Below are 26,194 nucleotides of genomic sequence, written 5' to 3'. Positions count from 1 at the left end.
CTGAGACAGCGTTTTCTACCACCATCAACAACACCAAATTATAGAATGTCTCATGGAAGAATGGTGTCGCATCCCTCTATTAGAGTTCCAGACACTTGTAGACTCTATGCCAAGGCGCATTGAAGCTGTTTTTGCACATCGTGGTGGCCCAACGCCTTGTTAAGACACTTTTTGTTGGTGTTTCCTTTATTTTGCTCGTGTTCAGTCATCTCCATTCCTCTGATAGAGATCTCCAGGTCGGATCTTAAGGACAGGGCTCTACTGGCAGCGTGCAGGATCACCTTATCTTCCTGCCCTGATAGACGTCACACAGATGTGGGCGGAGGTCCGATGACAAGTCGTTATAAAACCTCTTGGGGTTACTATGGCAACAGACGCTATGGTCCAAGCGACCACATTTTTTTCCTTAACAATTGGCTGTCAAAACTTTGAAAGTGCTTGTGAGGTTCTTCTATCAACTCTCTTTCTAAATTACTAATTTACCAGAACAAATCCCTCAAACACGCAAAATGTAGCTTTTAATTCCTGTTTGTCTTTTAACGCTTGACTGCTGGTCCCACAGAGGACTAACTAACCGCTATAATTAGCGGAGACAGATAGCTTGAAGCCCTTGGTATCAGCTTAGCCCTCCTCTCCTGGTCCTCAACAACCCAGACCTGAAATGACTACATGCTCTTACATGCCCAGAGCTCAGGGACAGTTTGTTCTACAGATTTCAATGGCTTTCGACAGTGTTTACTTCTAGTTGGAATGTAGTTTAGTCATATCCCTTTATATGCTGAGTACGACATCTACACCAAGGAAATGCTGACGTGTCTAGTCATTAACTCTGTTTTTAAAGAGCAGATTATGGACAGAATTTTGCCTTTTTAAAACAAGTATTTTTGTGTACAAAAATACAACCATTACAACACCAATACATTTACATTTACATTTAAGTCATTTAGCTGACGCTCTTATCCAGAGCGACTTACAATTTGGAAAGTTCATACATATTCATCCTGGTCCCCCCGTGGGGAATGAACCCACAACCCTGGCGTTGCAAGCGCCATGCTCTACCAACTGAGCCACACGGGACCGATACGTACGAATTCACACTGAAGAATAACACCTTTTTGAAACAATGTATTTATTTTCTGTTACTTGTCAATTTATTCATGTCTTCAGGAAGTACCGTCATCTGTCCTGAGTGTGGCAGTGATCATGTGGTCCAGCTGGCTGACCAATCAGCTCCCTCCACCAGTACGCCCGTCCATACACCCGTCCATGGTTCCCCATGCCAAGATGGGACTGACCGACACTTTACCTTCAACCACAGAGATACACCTCTACCCAGTCACCCTGGCAACCAGGTTTGAGATTTGATAGTCTTTACGATTTATTTAAATATGTTGTTGTATGATGAACATGTTTTTAAAGTCTAGGGCAGTGGTTCCCAAACTTTTTATAGTCCCGTACTCCTTCAAACATTCAACCTCCAGCTGCGTACCCCCTCTAGCACCAGGGTCAGCTGCGTACCCCCTCTAGCACCAGGGTCAGCTGCGTACCCCCTCTAGCACCAGGGTCAGCTGCGTACCCCCTCTAGCACCAGGGTCAGCTGCGTACCCCCTCTAGCACCAGGGTCAGCTGCGTACCCCCTCTAGCACCAGGGTCAGCTGCGTACCCCCTCTAGCACCAGGGTCAGCTGCGTACCCCCTCTAGCACCAGGGTCAGCTGCGTACCCCCTCTAGCACCAGGGTCAGCTGCGTACCCCCTCTAGCACCAGGGTCAGCTGCGTACCCCCTCTAGCACCAGGGTCAGCTGCGTACCCCCTCTAGCACCAGGGTCAGCTGCGTACCCCCTCTAGCACCAGGGTCAGCTGCGTACCCCCTCTAGCACCAGGGTCAGCTGCGTACCCCCTCTAGCACCAGGGTCAGCTGCGTACCCCCTCTAGCACCAGGGTCAGCTGCGTACCCCCTCTAGCACCAGGGTCAGCTGCGTACCCCCTCTAGCACCAGGGTCAGCTGCGTACCCCCTCTAGCACCAGGGTCAGCTGCGTACCCCCTCTAGCACCAGGGTCAGCTGCGTACCCCCTCTAGCACCAGGGTCAGCTGCGTACCCCCTCTAGCACCAGGGTCAGCTGCGTACCCCCTCTAGCACCAGGGTCAGCTGCGTACCCCCTCTAGCACCAGGTTCAGCTGCGTACCCCCTCTAGCACCAGGGTCAGCTGCGTACCCCCTCTAGCACCAGGGTCAGCTGCGTACCCCCTCTAGCACCAGGGTCAGCTGCGTACCCCCTCTAGCACCAGGGTCAGCTGCGTACCCCCTCTAGCACCAGGGTCAGCTGCGTACCCCCTCTAGCACCAGGGTCAGCTGCGTACCCCCTCTAGCACCAGGGTCAGCTGCGTACCCCCTCTAGCACCAGGGTCAGCTGCGTACCCCCTCTAGCACCAGGGTCAGCGCACTCTCAAATATGTTTTTTCTTGCCATCATTGTAAGCCTGCTATACGATACATTTATTAAACATAAGAATGAGAGAGATTTTGTCACAACCCGGCTCGTGGGAAGTGAAAAGAGCTCTTATAGCACAGGATGATGATAATAAAAAAGCTCTTTATTTAGCCATCTTGCATAAAACCTTATTTGTTCATCGAAAATTGTGAATAACTCGCCACAGGTTAATGAGAAGGGTGTGCTTGACAGGATGCACATAACTCTGCTATGTTGGGTTGTATTGGAGAGAGTCTCAGTCTTAAATCATTTTCCACACACAGTCTATGCCTGTATTTAGTTTTCATGTTTGTGAGGGCTGAGAATCCACTCTCACATAGGTATGTGGTTGCAAAGAGCATCAGTGTCTTAACAGCGCGATTTGCCAAGGCAGGATACTCTGAGCGCAGCCCAATCCAGAAATCTGGCAGTAACTTCTGATTTAAATTACATTTTCACAGAAACGCTTGTTGCAATTTTGACGAGGCTTTCTTGTTCAGATATCAGTAAGTGGACTGGAGGCAGGGCATGAAAAGAATAATGAATCCAGTTGTTTGTGTCATCCGTTTCGGGAAAGTACCTCCATAATTGCGTACCCAACTCACTTAGGTGCTTCGCTATATCACATTTGACATTGTCCGTAAGCTTGAGTTCATACAATGATGGAAAGACCTGTGTGTTGTCCTTGTTAATGCAGACAGAGAAGAGCTCCAACGTCTTAATCATAGCCACAATTTTGTCCCGCACATTGAATATAGTTGCGGAGAGTCCCTGTAATCCTAGATTCAGATCATTCATGCGAGAAAAAACATCCAGATAGGCCAGTCTTGTGAGAAACTCGTCATCATGCAAGCGGTCACACCAGTGAAAATGATGGTCAGTAAAGAACTTTAAGCTCGTCTCTCAATTAATAAAAAGAAAACGTGTCAATACTTTGCCCCTTGATAACCAGCACAATTCTTTATGTTGTAAAAGTGTTACATGGTCGCTGCCCATATCATTGCATAATGCAGAAAATACACGAGAGTGTAACAAAGGTAACCATTTTCACTGTAGTGTCCAAAACGTCTTTCAAGCTGTCAGGCATTCCCTTGGCAGCAAGAGCCTCTCGGTGGATGCTGCAGTGTATCCAAGTAGCATTGGGAAGCAACTGCTGGCACGTGCGTTACCACTCCTCTATGTATCTCTGTCATGGCTTTTGCGCCATCAGTACAGATACCATCACATCTTGACCACCAAAGTCCATTTGATGTCACAAAGCTGTCCAGTACTTTAAAAGTATCCTATCCTGTTGTCCTGGTTTCCAGTGGTTTGCAGAAGAGGATGTCTTCCTTAATTGACCCCCCACAAACGTAACGGGACATATACCAGGAGCTGTGCCAGGCCCGCCACGTCTGTTCATCCAGCTGTAACGCATAGAATTCACTGGCTTGTATGCGAAGCAGTAATTGTTTCAAAGCATCTCCTGCCATATCACTGATGCGCCGTGAAACAGTGTTGTTTATGAAGGCATTGTCTGTATAGTTTTTTTTGGTCTTGCCCCCAGCATTGTCCCAGCCATACCCGCGGCAGCAGGAAGAATTAAGTCCTCCACAATAGTATGGGGCTTGCCTGTCCTAGCCACTCGGTAGCTCACCATATAAGACACTTCTAGCCCCTTCTTATTAATGGTATCTGTTGCTTTTACTACTCACATGTCTTAATTCTCGCTCAAACTCCTGTGGCTTATTTTTCAAATAGGCATGTTCTGTTTCTAAATGTCTGCGCAAGAGTGAAGGTTTCATCAAGTTGTGAGATATAGTATATTTACACATATAACACACTGTGGCTGAGGAAAGGCACTACTCCCAATATACAGTGAACCCCAAATCAATGTAGTTCATCATATTTGGCCCTCGTTGATGGTCCAACGTCCCTGTCTGTTGTTCGGTGCTTTCCCGGGTAAGGTGGCATTAGCTCTTCGGCTGCATCAGATTCACAACTGTCAGTGTCCATGCTAGCTGGGCTAACAACAAATGTAGAATTACTGATGCTCGCATTGGATGTGCTCGTGGAAGCAGAACAACTTGTGTCGTTGACGGGTGTAGTACTGCTGGTAGCAGCCTCTATGGACGCGGGCCTTACTTTTTTTAACCATTTATCCATTTTCGAGCAAACAGAATGAGCAGCAGCTACGTTTTGGCTACATACGGACCGTTAGTGGAATTCCAGCGAGAGAGTAACAGTTAATGTGATTGGATGTTAATTATTTGACTAGGCTACCTGTATTTGACAATGTGTTATCTCGCTGAACAGGAGATCGTTTAATTTTTTGACAGTGAAACGAGGCTACTCACCCAAATGTATAACCCCATTGGAAAATCTAAATGGACTGTTTGAAAATGTATTTTAAAATGAGAATCACATTTTTATTTGGCGTACCCCTGACGGCATTGCGCGTACCCCAGTTTGGGAATACTTGGTCTAGGGTAATCAATCAGCTTTCAGGCCCCGCCATAGTGTCAATAAATCTCCCATATTCCTTCTCCCTCTGTTTTTAGGACCCCACCATGGAAGGTCCTTCCTCTGCCAGGGCCAGCCCCTACGGCAGCCCTGCTATGAAGGCCTCAACCCAGGACACTATCCAGACCAGCACCTCCATGGAGGACCCCACCTCCTTCTTCTCAGCCAAGGGAAGCTCCTTCTCCTTGGGGGAGACCTGGGAGGACCAGAGCTGTGACCGGAGCCTGTCCCAACCTGCCAGCTTCTACAGTACAGAGGGCCAGAGTAAAGGAACTATAGCAGGAGGCTACAGCTATGCCGTTAGTGCTACCACACCTGGACCCCAGTATCAGCATGCAGAACAAGCCAGTCCAGGTGGGTCCTGGAGAAAGTTGGGTCCTGCTTCCTTTGTATAGACATAATTTTGTAGTCATAATATATACTTTTGACCACTTCTGTAATAACCAATGTTATTGCTAAGCTATAACATCTGTGTATTGTGATAGGGAAAGGAATGAACAAAATAACATTGTTTGATTTGGTCCTTTGGTTTTTATCAGCCATCAGATGAAGTCATAAAATGGATATGATCCTTAAATAGAAGTGATGACAAGACCTGGATTTGAACCTTTTATTTAAAGATTATTTTTCAAATGGACCCCTTTTTTAAATTTTATTTTTATGTTAGTCGGTCCAGCACCATCCTCAGACAATTGCTTTCATTTTTGGTATAAGTCACATTTCTGGAAAAGGCTTAAAATAAAGGTTCAAATCCAGGTCATGTGAGATGATAGTCCAAAACACAGGGCCCTAGTGATAGGAGAACGAGTATAACACAACAATCCACAGGAGGTTATCTGACGTTGGTGACAGTCTCCCAGCCTGGCCCCTTGGGTCTCTGTCTGTGAGTCTTACAGTAAGGTCTCATATGGTTTAGTAAGACCGTTACTATTAGAACTGATGGGAGAGGAAGGAATGCTTTTGCCTCCAGAGAAGACAATGGAATGGAGAGCCGGAGAAAGAGGGATCTTAGAGGGGGTATAAATGCTGTATATACACAGTATAATAGACCTTTATATTTTTCTCTGTGATATACTGTAGCAGCCAGAGATGCTGAATGACTGACTACATGGAATCCTTCTTGTTTAAAAACCACACACCACTGCAGAGACCCATCCTAAAGCACTTCATCAGCCGCTGAGCTGACGCTAATTTGAGACAACTTCTGAGAGGATGAAGACACATCTCTTTTGTTGAACAAGTCCTTTAGTCTAACACCAGTTTACTACATATAGATGAAAAACAACTCTGATCTGATTTCCATGTATTTGGGACACGTTGATCTGAATATCGCACATCAAGAATGGAATGTTAGACGCATACGTTGAGATGAACAGAGCGGAACGACTCAAGTGTAAAAGCAACATTTGAATACTCTTGCTTTAGCTATAGACACTTCCACTCAGTGATATATGTAGCATTGGACCAGATTCAGACAGGCCTAGTGAATGATAGCCACATAGTCAATAGGCCAGTTTCCTGGCAGTTACTATCTATTGTCTCTGGGGTTGATGTGTGTCACCTTTCACTAAATGGACCAGCAGCCCTATTCCAAGTTAGATTTACTACACAGCGACAGCATAATGCTCCATAAACTACAGTTTAGAGACAGTTTAGATTTAGTGGGAGGGAGGCTTAAATCTATATGTTCAATAATGAGACACCCATCCCTTTTATCAGTTTTTAGTGTGATCTGCCAAGGTAATAATTGGAAAATGTATTTGTTTAAAAGGGGAAGTAGGGAGACTACATAGCCAAAATGTTATTGGGTCTGTTAGCTGTTGCATACTAACTGTACTGTTTGTAAACTAGTACTGTGTGTCTGTTTTGGTTATGCGAAGCTAATTGCTTTTCCTTTTGTGTCGGTTATGCTTAGCTAATTGCTGTCCCTGTGTGTTGGTTATGCTAAGCTAACAGTTGTCCCTGTGTGTGTTGGTTATGCTAACCTAACTGCTGTCTGTGTGTTGATTATGTTAAGCTAACTGTTGTCCCTGTGTGTGTTGGTTATAAATGTTACCCTAACACTATTCTGACCTGTGTGTCTGTAGGCCAGTTGGACCTTCTCTCAGAGGACTATGAGGCGGTGGACCATCGGCTGAAGCTCTTCCTGGATATGGAAGTGTTTGAAGAGGAAGAGGAGCTCCACTCCTTTCTCAAGGTTAGCAGAACCAATGTTCTGACAACGGTTAACAGTTCAGTGACGTGGCTGAATCCGGTCACAGCATTTCTCCTCAGAAGTTCCATGAACTGCTAACCCAGCCCAAACCGGTCGACTCCAGCTCTTGTGATCTGCTCCTGGCTGCTTTTGTGCCCCCAGCTGTTCTCTCACTGTCCTGCACCCCCCCCCCTCTCTTCATCGCCACCCCCAGCCACCACACCATGGCCTTGGATGAGCTCCTCCATGTGTAATGCATGCTGGGAGCCCTGTGGAGCGGAGGGGTATTGGTTTACTGCTCAGGACACCTGGACGAGGAGAGGGAGCCAAGAGGACCCAAGCAACCCCAGCAGGAGACAGGAGATCCAGCTCATAAAATGCTCATTCATCTGATGTTTATTTATCTTGTCACACGTGCTTCTCTCCCCTCTGGCTCTCTTTCTCTTTCAACAGCTCAACTGTTTTATTTTTGGGCCTACACAGTATTCAATGAAGATTGATGTGACTTTGTTGCTAGACCTTACTCTTTAGGTGTTTTTTAAACAGGAACTGATCTGTTCTTATACAGTCTGTTTAAGAAGAGCTCTGATTGCAGCCATCATTTTCCTCAGGGAAAGTTATTTGCAGCAGTTAAGTGTTGTGGAATCTTGAACGTGTGTACATCTTATCTTTGTTGTAGGTGTCGACCGTGAAGTTTGGTGATCCGGTGGAGTTCCCCTCGTTCCTGGTGGTGTCTGACCAACGCATCTACTTCCTGGAAGTGACATCCGACATGGAGTAAGTTAACCACCTGACCTGTCACACTGAAGAGCATCACACAAGAGAAGGCTGGAATAAAAAATAAACTTTCAAGTACCCATTCTGTGATCACAGAAATGGTTGTGCCTGTCATGAAGGTATTGTCTGTAGAGGCATTTGGTCTGTAGACTACAGTTTCTTCTATAAAGCTACATATGACATTTATGGGGACAGCAGCAACAGGTGTGGTAGGGAGCAGACCACCACTATAGGATCACCACAGCTTTATGTAACCCACCACATCCCAATACTAACAGACTTTCTGGGCCACATCTTCAAACCCATTACAGCCCTGGTCTTTGTGGTGGCCCTACACATCTCCCCAGCCACTTCTCCCATGTCCTATATCAGTGGTTCCACGTTCCCTCTGATATAGTGCGAACACTATATCAATGACTTTGTAAGCCCTGTATCAATGGCTTTTTTTTGTCCTCATCAAAAGCATGTTGGCTTGCCTCCGCTTCCTCCCAGGAGTGTGAGTATTACGGTGTTGGACAGGCCTGAGTCTCATGCAGCGACGGTCCCTATAAAGTTTCTGGGATTCTGGCCCCAGAAGGCCACACCCCCGCTATCCTTAGCACGCCCTGGAAGTTGTGTAACGGCCAAGTTTGGTTGCGCAACAGTGTGATATTCTTATGATGACCTTTCGCTACTTTTTAAAGGTGCAATCTGTGAACTTGTTGTCTGTGGCTGTCTGACAAATTGCAGAAACAAACAATGCTCAAACAAAAACATATACACCTCAAAAAGTTTACGTGAGTAGACTCAAGGAAACAAAGTTAATAGGCGGGATACATGCAAGTAAAATAATAATAATATTTCTTTCACACTTTCCCGTCTTCATTGTTCTTTTCCTTGCAGAGGGCAGCCTTGTGATTGGCTGCAGAAGAGGGACAGCCGTGGAATCACAGAGCTGAGTTACCTGGAGGTTGGACTGGGCTCCCAGAGTATCCACATGGAGTTTGAGGACGGGCCTGTGGCCTACACCCTGCTAGTACGGGACAGCGTGCGTTGCAAACGCTTCTTCAGCCTCTTCACAGGCAAGACGCAGCCACACACACACACACACACACACACACACACACTGCACATGTGTTGCATGCATCTGTATCTCATGAATTAAGGGCCTTCCCCCTGGGGATAGTAGAGTGGAGCGTACTCGTTCTTAGGACAATATGTCCCTCTTGCTCTCTCTCTCTCTGTCCCGCTCTCTCTTTCGTCCCTCTCAGTATGTTAATCACATGCTCCTCTGCTCACAGTGACTACACCCTGCCTAGCCTGTCAGCAAGGCAAGACCAGAAGCAGAGAGAGAGGAAAGCTGAGTTTTATTAGATAAACACTCTCTGATTCTCTCAACTTCTCCTCACAACTTCACTAGAGCACTCTTTTAATGGAGTCCCTTTGGTAGCAAGGGGAAGCACCATGGCCAAACGGTCTTCAGCTAAGGCTCTGTGGACCTGAGTCTGTGCTGTCTTATCTGTGGGGACTCCATGTTTTCATTCAGTCGTATCAATAATCACTCAGATCCAGTCATTATTTGACTGTTTTCCAGATCAACTCTTAAGGTAATCTGGTACGGTCCAGATGTCCTCAGATTCTTATTTGGAATTCCCTCTGCCTCTGAAAGTGATGGTACGGTCCAGATGTACTCAGATTCTTATTCGGAATTCCCTCTACCTCTAAAAGTGAGCGTCCAGAATCAAAGATTCATTTCTGGCCTCAAAAGGGGTCATATTGTCAAAGTGAGTCTATGTTGTGTAGATCCATTGTACATCCTAGAGCATAAGAGTTCATTAGAGTTCTCTTCTTCTCTTCCTAGTCTATGATCTAGGTTGCCTAGAGGTGGTCTTTTTCTTGTACTGTGAGGCCTGTTGGAATAATTGTTTCTGAGGTTATGTCCTTGTCTGGATTCGTCAAAGATGATTTTTCTCCTTCCTCTCAACGACTGAGAACGGATCCAGCTTTTCAGTCACTGGGACCACATAGCCGGCTAGGCCAGTCCAATTCTGGGCTTGGACTCTGTATTGCAAAGCTGAACGGCCCCATAGAGAGAGGCTGTCACAGGGCTCTGCTATAGCCTGCCAGCTGGATCATCTCCTATACGTCTTAAAATATCCTCTGTTCTTTTTGTGTTCCTGAGGAAGGAGGAGGAACAGGAGAGTTGAGCCTGGTTCTGAGGTATGTGCTACAGACAGACAACATGGCTGGTCCTGTCCAGTTGGCAGAGGGAAAGAGAGGGGGGGATAAATAACTAGGTGCCTTCTCAGTGCTCCACTCGTTGGTATGAGGCTTTGACACCATCCTTTCTCTCCGGCCTTCACTCCTAGTCTGCCCCGCTCTTCCTCCCCTTGAGGAAACTGGAACTATTTATTATGTGCCTGAAAACTCAGTCCAGAGCTCTGATATTGCCCCCATAACAGCTATTACAATATTTGTCTCAGGGAAAGAACAAAAGGATGCCTTTCCTATAACAAAAGCAGTTTTCAGACTGGGCTGGCATTCCCAGAACAGATGTGGTCACGCCTGGCTTGGTCGGTGGTGAGGGCTACAAACATGGAGAAGGAAAGGGTCTGGGACTGTGGGGAAACGAGGATGTGGTTTTACTACCCCAAGGAGAAGAAGCTAATAGGGACAGATCTGCTCACTGGGTTTGAAAATGTTTTATTGAAATGAGGAAGAAGGCTGGATAAGTCTTAACTTGATATTCCGGTGGAATCAGTACAGGTCACCATGTCAATCAAAGACTTGTCTGAACAATGACTCGGCTTTTTGCTAATTTAAATGCCCTTATTGCCCCATACAGACCTACAGTGGGTAAAAATATGTGGTCTGTCTGGTAAGTAGTTTGGTGAGGTTTGTGATGCTCGTAAATGGTCATGGAAGGAGTGTTTTGGTTTGGTTGTGTGGGTTGGATCCAGACACTGCATTCCTGAAAGGTAACAGAAAACTGTTCCTGTCTCCTTCACTAACTATCAAGTTAAGGGGTAGTGCTCCCAAATTACAAACGGACCTCATCTATGGATCCCAGGCAACATAATCAACATTTTATCATTTGTTTACTTATCAACAACAGCAATTAGCATCTTGAGTGATATTTGTAATTTGGGTGAAGAGGCCCTTTAACTGCATAGTAAACTCAGTGTCCTCTCTCGTAAGGAGATGGATGATATAAGCAGATGTCATATCTCAAGTTTAACCCTATCAGATACCCTTGCAATACCAACACAGTGTCACTTCCCACTGTCTCAGACCTGGGCTAAACTCTGCCCTGTTTTCCTTGGAAATCCATTCAGTTTCGGCGTATCCCGGCCGTACTGCTCCCACTCCCGCGCTCTCCCTTCCCCGTGGGCTGCTGCTCCGACAGGGCCGAGAGTGTTCGGTTTCGCCCAGAAGGACGCTGAGGGTCCAACTATTCCTTGTGAAAATAAGCACGGGTATTTGGGAAGGTTGGAAGTAGTTAACCCAGTGGAGAGGGTCCTGTGATTGAACCGGCAGGAGGGAGAGTAACGTTATTCGCCAGGACAGATCCCAGACGCCGACACAGATCCGCTCTCCTTTTACAGCTCTAGGCTCTGCCAGCCAGGCCTGTCGCCATGGCCGACCGAGCCCTATACCTGTTTATCCTCTCGTCATGGTGACGGTGGTCCACTAAATCACACAACACATACATACACTGAGTGTACAAAACATTAGGAACACCTTCCTAATATTGAGTTGCACCTTTTTGCCCTCAGAACAGCCTCAATTCATCGGGGCATGGACTCTACAAGGTGTCGAAAGCGTTCCACAGGGATGCTGGGCCATGTTGACTTCAATGCTTCCCAGAGTTGTGTCAAGTTGGCTGCAGCGTTGCAGTTCTTGACACACTCAAACCGGTCCGCCAGGCACTTACTACCATACCCTGTTCAAAGACTCTTCAATCTTTTATCTTGCCCATTCACCCTCTGAATTGCACACATACACAATCTGTCTCAAGGCTTCTTTAACCTGTCTCCTCCCCTTCATCTACACTGATTTGGTGTGGATTTAACAAGTGACATCATTAAGGGATTATAGCTTTCTCCTGGATTCACCTGGTCAGTCTATGACATAGAAAGAGCAGGTGTTCCTAATGTTTTGTACACTCAGTGTACACCGTCAGGAGAAAGCACAAGGCTGAAAGGGCGACGTTCTTGACTCCCGCACATGCAGCTTAAAGATGGCAGAAGTAGGTGTTGCTCACAAGATGTTATTCTCTGGGATAATAAAACAAAATAGCCCTAACTTGTCCTGTCCCACCTTGTCCTGTCCTGTCCCACCTTGTCCTGTCCTGTCCCACCTTGTCCTGTCCTGTCCCACCTTGTCCTGTCCTACCTTGTCCTGTCCTGTCCCACCTTGTCCTGTCCTGTCCCACCTTGTCCTGTCCTGTCCCACCTTGTCCTGTCCTGTCCTGTCCTGCAAGCCTTACCTTGTCCTCTGCTCCAAAAGGAATTTAGTGTTATTGAGTTTAGAGGCTAAATCTCTGCATTGCTTCACTTTGAATAATGTCCTGAATAGAGGTGTGTGTGTGTGGTCTCTATTGGTTCACTAGAACCCACCAGACGATAAGCGGTTAAAGGGGAGCTCAAAGAGGGACAACAATATCGTCCCTTTAATGGTTGTCCTTTTAATCCAGCACCATGCTTCGTCCCGTAGGCTTCACTTTAGATGTTCCTCCTGGTCTGCAACGTTAGTGTGGCAGATCAGTTTCCTCCGGGAAGAAAGGGAAAGAAACAATGGCAAAGGAATTGAGGTTGAATCTTATACAGGCATCGGGAGCCAGAATAGGTCACTGGTGCCACGCAATGTCTTTATTTCTCGTCCCTGTTGATGTTGAACTTGTAAATTGATAGGGGCCGGGTGTTCCTACTCTGTTTTTCTTCATATTTGTTGTTTCACTCTTTTCAGTGTGTCTCCCTTTTTAACTCAACTTCCCTTTCAATTCCACATATTTAACCTTGGCATTTGCCTGTGGCTCTGTGTTCCCCTATTGTTACCACCCCACAGGGAAGTATTTTGTCGCTGTGAGTGTGACCTAGCACATTGTACTCCTGTACCTTTTCCAACCTGTGTTTTTCACCTGCTTCCATGGAGATGTAATTGTAGATCTGAAATCATAGACCTGTCTTCTTTCTAGTCCTAATCCACCACAGACTGTAATAGTCTAACATTAGCTCTGTCTATTGTCCCGTGGGCTGCAAAGCTACCGGTAGCTTACCAAAGTTACCGGAATCTTCAGTCATTTTGTTAATTTAACAGAATCTATGGCAATCTATCATAACCTTGGTAATTTATACTTGAATAAATGTTTTTTTTTAAATCATACATAGTATTCATTTTTTATATATATATATATAAAAAAATACTTTCTAGTAGATAGACTATATGGTTCAAGAGAAAATAGCCTAATTAATGAAAAAAGCATCTAATCAACTATGCCATTATTTTCAGGTAACTCTACAACTCTTCCAACTATTGACTTTTTTCACAGCTGCCACCAGTTTGACGCTGAGACGTTGGCAACAAATACATAGTCAAATAAGTGTGTAAAATATGTCAAATAATATAAAAAATATATTTCATGCTGAAATCCTCATATTAAACAATGCTATTCACTAAGTTTATGGTTATATTTAAGATAATGTTTTCAGCTTTGTCATTCAATTATTTTAGTGAAAATCATCTTGTTAAATGAGTTGATATATTTTACATGTGACAAGGCCACACAGACGGCCAGTGATTATTAGACACCTGTCAAATCTGAAGGACCTTAAAGGACCACTAGATGTATTGTGATGGAGTACATCAAATCCTTGAAAGATACCAACATTCTTTAAAAGTTTCCAGTAAGATACCCTCCCTTTGCAACCCGAATTGTCCCTAGTCCTCATCCGATCTGCTTGGGTGTGACTCTCTTACTCTCTGGCTGTGTTTACACAGGCAGCCCAATTCTGATCTCTCTTTCATTTTTTAAAACATCTTTTTATGTTTCACCTTTATTTAACCAGGTAGGCCAGTTGAGAACAAGTTCTCATTTACAACTGCGACCTGGCCAAGATAAAGCAAAGCAGTGTGACACAAACAACAACACAGAGTTACACATGGAATAAACAAACATACAGTCAATAACACAATAGAAAAATCTGTATACAGTGTGTGCAAATGAAGTAAGGTGGTAAGGCAATAAATAGGCCAATAGTGGCGACGTAATTACAATTTAGCAATTTACACTGGAGTGATAGATGTGCAGATGAGGATGTGCAAGTAGAAATACTGGTGTGCAAAAGAGCAGAAAAACAAAAACAAATATGGGGATGAGGTAGGTAGTTGGTTGGATGGGCTATTTACAGATGGACTGTGTACAGCTGCAGCGATCGGTAAGCTGCTCTGACAGCTGACACTTAAAATGAGTGACGGAGATATGTCTCCAACTTTAGTGATTATTGCAATTTGTTCCAGTCATTGGCAGCAGAGAACTGGAAGGAAAGGTAGCCAAAGTAGGTGTAGGCTTTGGGGAGGACCAGTGAAATACACCTGCTGGAGCGTGTGCTACGGGTGGGTGTTGCTATGGTGACCAGCGAACTGCGATAAGGTGGAGCTTTACCTAGCAAAGACTTATAGATGACCAGGAGCCAGTGGGTTTGGCGAGAAATATGTAGCGAGGACCAGCCAACGAGAGCATACAGGTCGCAGTGGAGGGTAGTATATGAGGCATTGGTGACAAAACAGATGCCACTGTAATAGATTGCATCCAGTTTGCTGAGTAGAGTGTTGGATGCTATTTTCTAAATGACATCGCCAAAGTCAAGGATCAGTAGGATAGTCAGTTTTACGAGGGTATGTTTGGCAGCATGAGTGAAGGAGGTTTTGTTGCGAAATAGGAAGCCAATTCTAGATTTAACTTTGGATTGGAGGAGTGTTGTATGACGTTGAAACTCGTTTGGAGGTTAGTTAACAGTGTCCAAAGAAGGATGTATACAGATGTATACAAGATGTATACAAAATGGTGTCGTCTGCGTAGAGGTAGATCAAATAATCACCCGCAGCAAGAGTGACATCACTGATATATACAGAGAAAAGAGTCGGCCCCAGAGTTGAACCCTGTGGCACCCCCATAGAGACTGCCAGAGGTCCGGACAACAGGCCCTCAGATTTGACACACTGAACTCTATCTGAGAAGTAGTTAGTGAACCAGGCGAGGCAGTCATTCGAGAAACCAAGGCTGTTGAGTCTGCCGATAAGAATACGGTGATTGACAGTCGAAAGCCTTGACCAGGTCGATGTAGACGGCTGCACAATTGTTCTTTTGACCAATCACATCAGATCATTTTCAGAGCTGATCTGATTGGTCAGAATACCAATTAATGGGAAAAAAGATCAGAATTGGGCTGCAGGTGTAAACCCAGCCCGTGTCCTGTGTGATTTTCCCGTAGGTTATATACGGTTACATACAGTGTAGAGTTCGAAGTGAGGTGTTCTGTCTGTGTAAGCTCTGATTTTACTTTCAATCAACATATTTATCGTCCCAGTTCATTGAAATGAATTGTGCGGATGTTCCAATACACCGCATGGAAAAACCATAAAACATGAATTAACTCTATTTAAAGGGATACTTTGGAGATGAACTTGTCTATACCATTTTTATGTCTGTGTCCAGTATGAAGGAAGTTAGAGTTAGTTTCACGAGCATATGCTAACTAATGTTAGCGCAATGACTGGAAGTCTATGGATATCTGCTAGCATGCTACCTCCTGTCATTGTGCTAACGCCAGTTAGCAACTTCCTTCAAACTGCACGCAGACATAAAAATGGTATCCACGAGTTCATCTGACTTCATTGCGAAAATCCCAAAGTATCACTTTAAATAGATTTGAGAGAACCATTGATAGGGACGCATCACTAAACTTAATTCGTTTCTCTTATTCTTTTTCCCCTTCCTCCACTCTATCTCTCCCTCAGGAGTGGTGCGTGAGTTGGCTACCAAGTCGGACAGCAAGCTTAAGTCTATCTCCACCACCAGGCTCAACCCACAGCATCATCTCTGGTACGAACTGCCCAGATTTATGTTATAATTGCCATGAATGACTTGCATGTGTCCTGGATATGTTGTCATATCCTCACCATCTCCACTCGATGGTATTGAGCCAAGCCATAGGCCCATCTGTCTCTTAACCCCACTGTGACACTGACAAGGCTGTGGTAACTTCTGTCTGGTGTTACTAAACCTCCACATTGTCGAAAATTGGGCTCTAAATTAGTGGCTAAACCACTAATGTCTTACATGTGTTGGCCTCAAGATGCTAAGAAAGCGCTAACGATGCATTACCTTTTAACTAGAGAGCTGATCCTGCAGTGCCATGTCCTTAGGGGCTTCATCCCAATACTGTGAAGTGGCTTCCTCCTCTATGATTTTCTTGTATCCTTGCTCACCTGAAAGGACTGGGAAGTGAGGACTAGCAGATGGGAAAGGAAACCATTTTTAGTATATGGATTTACCATCCACCCTTCCCTTGTTTCTGTGGTAATGATGGAACACGCTGTACATTCACTGAGATAATTCATGACTCAGTTAGTTATTATACGGTCCTTTTTTGTATAGCTGAAAACCACAGCTACTCAGGGAACAGACTCACTGTTTGAACAAGACAGTAGGATGACTCAGGACTGTTTAATTGTTTATCATGCCTACTATTTCTGTGTCGCTTTTATAATCACACTATCGTGGATATAGTTGGAATAACTGTTAACATGGTCACTTTAGAAACCACAAAATACTACACAGAATTAGTATTACCTCTGTCTGCTCACTTTCGAAAACAAACTCACCCAGGAGGCCATTTTGAAACCATAGACCAAAGTCGTCTTTATCTGTCTGTGATACAGATATGAATCAGGAAAAATAGGCATATCTCCACACTTTTGAGATCTGCCCCGTCTCAAAAGCACTTAGATTCAGAGTCTGATGTGGTGTATGGGCCTAATGTACAACGTGACGTTGTGAATATTACCCTGGTTGTCTCTTATGTAAGCCTTTCCTCTGTGTCTCCCCAGGCCCCTAGTGTGTGAAGACATGCAGACTGATGTGGAGGATGGCCAGCCACAGTTCTTCTACCTCCTGTCCTTTCTACATCAAGGTACATTAGAAGTGTGTGTTCTCAATTTCCGCCTGAATGACATGCCCAAAGTAAACTGCCTGTTGCTCAGGCCCTAAAGCCAGGATATGCATATAATTGGTACCATTGGAAAGAAAATAGAAGTTAGACATTTGTAGAAATGTTAAAATAATGTAGAGGAATATAACACAATAGATACGGTATGAGAAAATACAAAGATAAACCAACCAGAAATGTTTTTGTTTGATAGACTATGCTCTTACAATGGCAAGTATAAGGGCATACTCAGTCCTAGCTCCTAGGATGCAATTCCTATGGCTTCCACATGGTGTCAGCAGTCTATGTTCAAGGTTTCAGGCTTGTAACTTCCAAATCGAATAAGAAATATCAGTTTCAGTACAGGGACACAGTCTTGGAAATTCGTGTTTGCGGGCGCCATGAAGACGAGACGCACCTGCTAAAATCGGTTTCCTATTGAACATACTTCTTTCCGTAAGAAATATTATAGTTTGATTATATTTTAGGGTATCTGAGGAGTAAATAGAAACGCATTTTGAGATTTTCGGATTCCTTTCTCTGCATGTTGAATGAGTGGATTACTCAAATCGATGAACAGCTAAACAGACTAAACAGACTTTTTGGGATATAAAGAAGGATTTTATCTAACAAAACGACACTACATGTTATAGCTGGGGCCCTTTGGATGACAAATCAGAGGAAGATTTTCAAAAGGTAAGTGAATATTTAATCGCTGTTTGTGAATTTATGAAACCTGTGCCGGTGGAAAGATATTTTGATGTGGGGTGCCTTCCTCAAACAATTGCATGGCATGCTTTCGCTGTAATGGCTACTGTAAATTGGACCTTGCAGTTAGATTAAAAATAATTTAAGCTTTCAACCAATATAAGACACTTGTATGTACCTAAATGTTTAATATCAATAATTTGTATGATTATTTATTTGAATTGCGTGCCCTCCAGTTTCACCGGAAGTTGTCCCGCAAGCGGGACGCCTAGCCCTAAGAAGTAGCATGCTCATTACACATGTGCAACTTGTGCTGGGGACAATAAAAGGCTACTTCTAAAAATGTGCAGTTTTGTCACACAACACAATGCCATAGATGTCTCATGATGGAGCGTGCAATTGGCATGCTGGCTGCAGGAATGGCCATCAGAGCTGTTGCAGGAGAATTGAATGTTCATTTTTGTACCATAAACCGCCTCCAACGCCATTTTAGAGAATTTGGCAGTACGTCCAACCGGCCTCACAACTGCAGACCACGTGTAACCATGCCAGCCCAGGACCTCCACATCTGGCTTTTTCACCTGGGGATCGTCTGAGACCAGCCACCCAGACAGCTGATGAAACTGAGGAGTATTTTTGTCTGTAATAAAGCCCCCAGTGGGTGGGCCTGGCTCCCCAGTGGGTGGGCCTGGCTCCCCAGTGGGTGGGTCTGGCACCCCAGTGGGTGGGTCTGGCACCCCAGTGGGTGGGCTTATGCCCTCCCAGGCCCACAAATGGCTGCGCCCCTGCTCGGTCATGTGAAATCCATAGATTAGGGCCTAATGAATTTATTTCAATTGACTGATTTCCTTATATGAACTGTAACTCAGTAAAATCGTTGAAATTGTTTTCATTTTGCGTGTATGTATGTGTGTGCAATGCGTAAATGTTAATGTTTCTCTGTGTAATTGAGTGTATCTGTGTCTTTCCCAGCCTGTGGGTGCAGACTTTGCATCTGTAGCCAAGCATGGCTGCAGGCTATGGGCTGTGCAGGTGAAAGAATGTTAACTACTGTAATTGTAGCATGCACTGACCTGCCTCTGCTGAAGAGTTTTAAACTGTGTTTAAACATCAGGAGGATGGAGGATTTGTTTTAAACTGGGTTTAAACACCAGGAGGTTAGAGGAATAGAAGGGTTTAAAACTGGGTTTAAACAGCAGAAGGATGGAGGAATAGAAGGGTTTTAAACTGGGTTTAAACATCCGGAGGAATTGAATAGGTAATATATCCATTGACATAGGAAAGTGTCCAACCATTTGAGTCCAGCCACTTTATATCCCTGGACTTCAGTGGACTGGTGTGGGGAGAATGAGGGAGGACTATTACGTATATCACTCCCTACATAGTCCTCTCACTGTCTCTCCCTATAGGAGATCACTGTAGTCTAGTCAGACCCAGTATTGCATGACTCTCTCTCCCTGTAGGAGATCACTGTCGTCTAACTGTAAGCGTCAGTTGTCAGAGCAGCTTACAGATCGCTGCAGCTGTACACAGCCCATATGTAAATAGCCCATCCAACGAACTACCTACCTCATCCCCATATTTGTTTTTGTTTTTCTGCTCTTTTGCACACCAGTATTTCTACTTGCACATCCTCATCTGCACATATCACTCCAGTGTAAATTGCTAAATTGTAAATACTTCGCCACTATTGGCCTATTTATTGCCTTACCTCCTAACTTCATTTGCACACGCTGTATACAGATTTTTCTATCACATTTACATTAGTGTTCAGATCCTTTACTCTGTACTTTGTTGAAGCACCTTTGGCTGCGATTACAACCTTGAGTCTTCTTGGGTAAGCCCCATATACTAATCTTACTTAATTTGCACACACTGTATATAGACTTTTCCATTGTGTTATTGACTGTACGTTTGTTTATCCCATGTGTAACTCTGTGTTGTTTTTGTCACACTGCTTTGCTTTATCTTGGCCAGGTCGCAGTTTTAAATGAGAACCTGTTCTCAACTGGCCTACCTGGTGAAACAAAAAAATCGAAATAAAGTCGAGTCAGATCCAGTGTTGCAGGACTCTTATTTATCACCCTATACCCCTGGTGATTGATTGTCGACTGATCAAAGCTGGACAGTTCCTTCCTGGTTTAATGGAGTAGATCAACACTGAGAGGAGATGAAGAAGAGGAGAGGGGAGAGAGAGGCAGCTGTTTCCCAGTGGGGGTGCTGGGGAGATGAGAGCTCTTTGTCTTATCTCACCACAGTACCGACGTCCCACTGATATGGCTCTCCCTGTGTCTGTTAACCAGACGGTTAAACACTTTGAGACGTGCCATGAGGCCCCCGGTTAGATAAATACAATACAAGCCAACTATTTAGATGCAAGTATATGATTATAATCTGTACAGGGGGGAGGGGGTTTAAACATTTATCCAAATGCATGTTGTATTTGTTCTCTCTGCCAGAAGACAGTGTGACCCCTCTGACAGTGCTGGCCACTCGGGAAACACTGTACCTGCTCAACGAAGACCACCAATGGAGCAAGAGCTTGCCCCACCCATCAGCCAATGAGAACGGGGAACCCTGCAGTGGGCGGGTCACTGTTCAGGAGACCCAGCCAATCAGCTGTGTCAGCTCTGTCCATCTATGGTCGTCTGACCCGTGCAGAATGGACATCAAGCTTTACGATGAGGTGAGACTGAGGGAGGAAAGAGACATGTGATTGGTCTTAAATTAGGAAGGACTTCTTCCAAGTTCTCAAGGGTAAGCTGGATAAGCTAAATGCTATCATGAGCAAAGCTGGGCACACGTTTTGTATGTTTTATTAGACATTTTTCAGGATGAAATCTCTTGAGATGCATCATCCTGTTTTCAAGAGTGTCCAGATGAAAACAACTAACAAATAAACAATACTTAGTAAGAAGAAGAATGTGGCAACTACTGTCTAATAACAATGAAATCTAATTTTATTTGTCACATGCGCCAAATCCAACCGTGAAATGCTTACTTACAAGCCCCTAACCAACAAGGCAGTTTTATGAGAAAAATAAGAGTTAAGAAAATATTTACTAAATAAACTAAAGTAAAAAAAGAAAATGTACAACACTATAAAATAACAATAACAAGGCTATATACAGGGGGTTTTGGTACCGTGTCAATGTGCGGGGGTACAGGTTAGTCGAGGTAATATGTACAGTACCAGTCAAAAGTTTGGACACACCTACTCATTCAAGGGTTTCTTTATTTTTACTATTTTCTCCATTGTATTTCAAAACTATGAATAACACATGGAATCATGTATTAACCAAAAAAGTGTTAAACAAATCAAAATATATTTTATATTTGAGATTCTTCAAAGTAGCTACCCATTGCCTTTGACAGCTTTGCACACTCTTGGCATTCTCTCAACCAGCTTCACCTGGAATGCTTTTCCAACCGTCTTGAAGGAGTTCCCACATATGCTGAGCACTTGTTGGCTGCTTTTCCTTCGCTCTGTGGTCCAACTTATCCCAAACCATCTCAATTGGGTTGTTGGGTGATTGTGGAGGCCAGGTCATCTGATGCAAATCTCCATCACTCTCCTTCTTGGTCAAATAGCCCTTACACAGCCTGGAGTTGTGTTGGGTCATTGTCCTGTTGAAAAACAAATGATAGCCCCACTAAGCTCAAACCAGATGGGATGGCGTATTGCTGTGCTAGCCATGCTGGTTAAATGTGCCTTGAATTCTAAAATCACCAACAGTATCACCTGCAAAGCACCATCACACCACCTCCTCCATGCTTCACGGTGGGAACCACACACGCCGAGATCAACCCTTCACCTACTCTGCGTCTCACAAAGACACGGTGGTTGGAACCAAAAATCTTAAATTTGGGCTCATCAGACTGAAGGAAAGATTTCCACCGGTCTAATGTCCATTGCTCGTGTTTCTTATTATTGCTGTCCTTTAGTGGTGGTTTCTTTGCGCGAATCGACCATGAAGGCCTGATTCACGCAAAGGGTGGCTGCTTTAAAGAAACTCAAATGTAAAATATATTTAGATTTGTTTAACACTTTTTTTGGTTACTACATGATTCCATATGTGTTATTTCATAGTTTTGAGTCTTCACTATTATTCTACAATTTAGGAAATAGTAAAAATAAAGAAAAACCCTTGAATGAGTAGGTGTTTTACCTTTTGACCGGTAGTGTACATATTTACAAATGTCATCACATGGTGATGTTTCTATTAGTTTAAAAAACAGTTTTGATCTTAACATTTAAAAAAGGGCTTTCTTAAATTCAATGTGTGATTTTAATGTCCTGATTTTGATAGGTAAATGATTTGTCATTTGGGTGTTCCTTTTAATAAATATACACAACACGACAAAACATGTTTTTTAAGTTGATCCATTTAAGAAATAAATTGGTTCTAATGCAGTTGTCTTCTGTTTGGGAGGGACAGTCCATTTAGTGATTCAGACATTGTGCAATGATGTCTTATAATGATATACAAGAATGAATCTGCAAAGATTATGACATCGAATTCTCAAAGTAAGGTCTTGGTTGTGATTTGAAAGATTTCACTATAGTCTAGGACAGGAAGCAGCAGATGGTTTACTACGGTCTTTGTAATGGATACAGTAAAACAACTCTGTATTGTAACCCAGGCGTATAGTTTGTTGTTTTTCTAATATAATCTATATGCTATCCAAAAGATCATTCAGAATCTATCCTCAAACCCAGATATTTCAAACAATCAATACTTTCAAGCATTGTTCCATCACTTCCAAAAATTTGAAGTTGCCAGCAACTCATTCTTTGCCATGTACCAAACCACATGATATAGGTGTGTGTATGCGTATACATGTTTCAAGCAGACCACCATAGTCCCTGTGCCCAATGAAGCGAAGGTAACCTGCCTAATCTTAGGTTTCATTACATACAGTCGGGAGGAACTACTGAATATAAGAGCAACGTCAACTCACCATCATTACGACCAGGAATATGACTTTCCCGAAGTGGATCCTGTGTTTTGCCTTCCACCCAGGACAATGGATCTGATCCCAGCCGGCGAACCTAAAAAACGACGCCGTAAAAGGGGCAAACGAAGCGGTCTTCTGGTCAGGCTCCGGATACGGGCACATCGCGCTCCACTCCCTAGCATACTACTCGCCAATGTCCAGCCTCTTGACAACAAGGTTGATGAAATCCGAGCAAGGGTTGCCTTCCAGAGAGACATCAGAGACTGTAACGTTCTTTGCTTCACGGAAACATGGCTCACTCGAGAGACGCTATCGGAGTCGGTGCAGCCAGCTGGTTTCTTCACGCATCGCGCCGACAGAAGCATCTTTCTGGTAAGAAGAGGGGCAGGGGGTATGCCTTATGATTAACGAGACGTGGTGTGATCATAACAACATACAGAAACTCAAGTCCTTCTGTTCACCTGACTTAGAATTCCTCACAATCAAATGTCGACCGCATTATCTACCAAGGGAATTCTCTTCGATTATAATCACAGCCGTACATATTCCCCCCAAGCAGACACATCGATGGCCCTGAACGAAGTATATTTGACTCTATGTAAACTGGAAACCACATATCCTGAGGCTGCATTCATTGTAGCTGGGGATTTTAACAAGGCTAATCTGAAAACAAGACTCCCTAAATTCTATCAGCATATCGATTGCGCAACCAGGGCTAGTAAAACCCTGGATCATTGTCATTCTAACTTCCGCGACGCATATAAGGTCCTCCCCCGACCTCCTTTCGGAAAAGCTGACCACGACTCCATTTTATTGCTTCCAGCCTACAGACAGAAACTAAAACAAGAAGCTCCCGCGCTCAGGTCTGTTCAACGCTGGTCCGACCAATCTGATTCCACGCTTCAAGACTGCTTCGATCACGTGGATTGGGATATGTTCCGCATTGCGTCCAACAGCAACATTGACGAATACGCTGATTCGGTGAGCGAGTTCATTAGAAAGTGCATCGGCGATGTCGTACCCACAGCAACTAAAACATTCCCAAACCAGAAACCGTGGATTGATGGCAGCATTCGTGCGAAACTGAAAGCGCGAACCACTGCTTTTAACCAGGGCAAGGTGACCGGAAACATGACCGAATACAAACAGTGTAGCTATTCCCTCCGCAAGGCAATCAAACAAGCTAAGCGTCAGTATAGAGACAAAGTAGAGTTGTAATTCAACGGCTCAGACACGAGGTATGTGGCAGGGTCTACAGTCAATCACGGATTACAAAAAGAAAACCAGCCCCGTCGCGGACCAGGATGTCTTGCTCCCAGACAGACTAAATAACTTCTTTGCTCGCTTTGAGGACAATACAGTGCCACTGAAACGGCCCGCTACCAAAACCTGCGGGCTCTCCTTCACTGCAGCCGACGTGAGTAAAACATTTAAACGTGTTAACCCTCGCAAGGCTGCAGGCTGAGACGGCATCCCCAGCCGCGTCCTCAGAGCATGCGCAGACCAGCTGGCTGGTGTGTTTACGGACATATTCAATCAATCCTTATCCCAGTCTGCTGTTCCCACATGCTTCAAGAGGGCCACCATTGTTCCTGTTCCCAAGAAAGCTAAGGTAACTGAGCTAAACGACTACCGCCCCGTAGCACTCACTTCCGTCATCATGAAGTGCTTTGAGAGACTAGTCAAGGACCATATCACCTCCACCCTACCTGACACCCTAGACCCACTCCAATTTGCTTACCGCCCCAATAGGTCCACAGACGACACAATCGCAACCACACTGCACACTGTCTTAACCCATCTGGACAAGAGGAATACCTATGTGAGAATGCCTTTCATCGACTACAGCTCAGCATTTAAAACCATAGTACCCTCCAAACTCGTCATCAAGCTCGAGACCCTGGGTCTCGACCCCGCCCTGTGCAACTGGGTACTGGACTTCCTGACGGGCCGCCCCCAGGTGTTGAGGGTAGGTAACAACATCTCCACCCCGCTGATCCTCAACACTGGGGCCCCACAGGGGTGCGTTCTGAGCCCTCTCCTGTACTCCCTGTTCACCCACGACTGCGTGGCCATGCACGCCTCCAACTCAATCATCAAGTTTGCGGACGACACTACAGTGGTAGGCTTGATTACCAGCAACGACGAGACGGCCTACAGGGAGGAGGTGAGGGCCCTCGGAGTGTGGTCTCAGGAAAATAACCTCACACACTCAACGTCAACAAAACAAAGGAGATGATTGTGGACTTCAGGAAACAGCAGAGGGAGCACCCCCCTATCCACATCGACGGGACAGTAGTGGAGAGGGTAGTAAGTTTTAAGTTCCTCTGCGTACACATCACGGACAAACTGAATTGGTCCACCCACACAGACAGTGTTGTGAAGAAGGCGTAGCAGCGCCTCTTCAACCTCAGGAGGCTGAATAAATTTGGCTTGTCACCAAAAGCACTCACAAAAGTCTACAGATGCACAATCGAGAGAATCCTGTCGGGCTGTATCGCTGCCTGGTACGGCAACTGCTCCGCCCACAACCGTAAGGCTCTCCAGAGGGTAGTGAGGTCTGCACAACTTATCACTGGGGGCTACCTGCCCTCCAGGACACCTACACCACCCGATGTCACAGGAAGGCCATAAAGATCATCAAGGACAACAACCACCCGAGCCACTGCCTGTTCACCCCGCTATCATCCAGAAGGCGAGGTCAGTACAGGTGCATCAAAGCAGGGACCGAGAGACTGAAAAACAGCTTCTATCTCAAGGCCATCGGATTGTTAAACAGCCACCACTAACATTGAGTGGCTGCTGCCAACATACTGACTCAACTCTATCATCTACTGCATCTTGCCATCTTTATGTAATACATGTACCACTAGCCACTTTAAACTATGCACTTTTATGTTTACATACCCTACATTACTCATCTCATATGTATATACTGTACTCGATACCATCTACTGCATCTTGCCTATGCCGTTCTGTACCATCACTCATTCATATATCTTTATGTACATATTCTTTATCCCTTTACACTTGTGTGTATAAGGTAGTAGTTATGGAATTGTTAGGTTAGATTACTCGTTGGTTATTACTGCATTGTCGGAACTAGAAGCACACGCATTTCGCTACACTCGCATTAACATCGCTAACCATGTGTATGTGACAAATAAAACATTTTATTTGGTAAATGATTACCGCCCCGTGGCACTCACGTCGGTAGCCATGAAGTGCTTTGAAAGGCTGGTCATCGCTAACATCAACAGCATCCTCCCGGACACCCTAGACCCACTCCAATTCGCATACCACCCCAACAGATCCACAGATGACGCAATCTCAATCGCACTCCACACTGCCCTTTCTCACCTGGACAAAAGGAACACCAATGTGAGAGTGCTATTCAT

The 26,194-nt window shown here is 44.7% G+C and overlaps 1 protein-coding gene across 3 annotated transcripts in view; it reads left to right on the top strand.

Moving 5' to 3' along the window:
* Window positions 1–26,194, top strand: part of LOC129859893 (serine/threonine-protein kinase 11-interacting protein-like) — a 42,870-nt gene that overhangs the window by 14,455 nt on the left and 2,221 nt on the right. For all 3 annotated transcript variants that reach the window (XM_055930115.1, XM_055930112.1, XM_055930114.1), the window contains exons 18-25: window positions 1,168–1,352; window positions 5,009–5,324; window positions 7,058–7,167; window positions 7,844–7,941; window positions 8,824–9,002; window positions 15,940–16,024; window positions 17,032–17,114; window positions 20,297–20,523. In XM_055930115.1, coding sequence (XP_055786090.1) covers window positions 1,168–1,352; window positions 5,009–5,324; window positions 7,058–7,167; window positions 7,844–7,941; window positions 8,824–9,002; window positions 15,940–16,024; window positions 17,032–17,114; window positions 20,297–20,523 — 1,283 coding nt within the window. The remainder of the gene's footprint in view (window positions 1–1,167; window positions 1,353–5,008; window positions 5,325–7,057; window positions 7,168–7,843; window positions 7,942–8,823; window positions 9,003–15,939; window positions 16,025–17,031; window positions 17,115–20,296; window positions 20,524–26,194) is intronic.

Source organism: Salvelinus fontinalis, chromosome 7 (assembly GCF_029448725.1).
Source record: "Salvelinus fontinalis isolate EN_2023a chromosome 7, ASM2944872v1, whole genome shotgun sequence".
NCBI classification, from domain to species: Eukaryota; Metazoa; Chordata; class Actinopteri; order Salmoniformes; family Salmonidae; genus Salvelinus; species Salvelinus fontinalis.
This window is presented reverse-complemented; position numbering and strand designations above follow the sequence as displayed.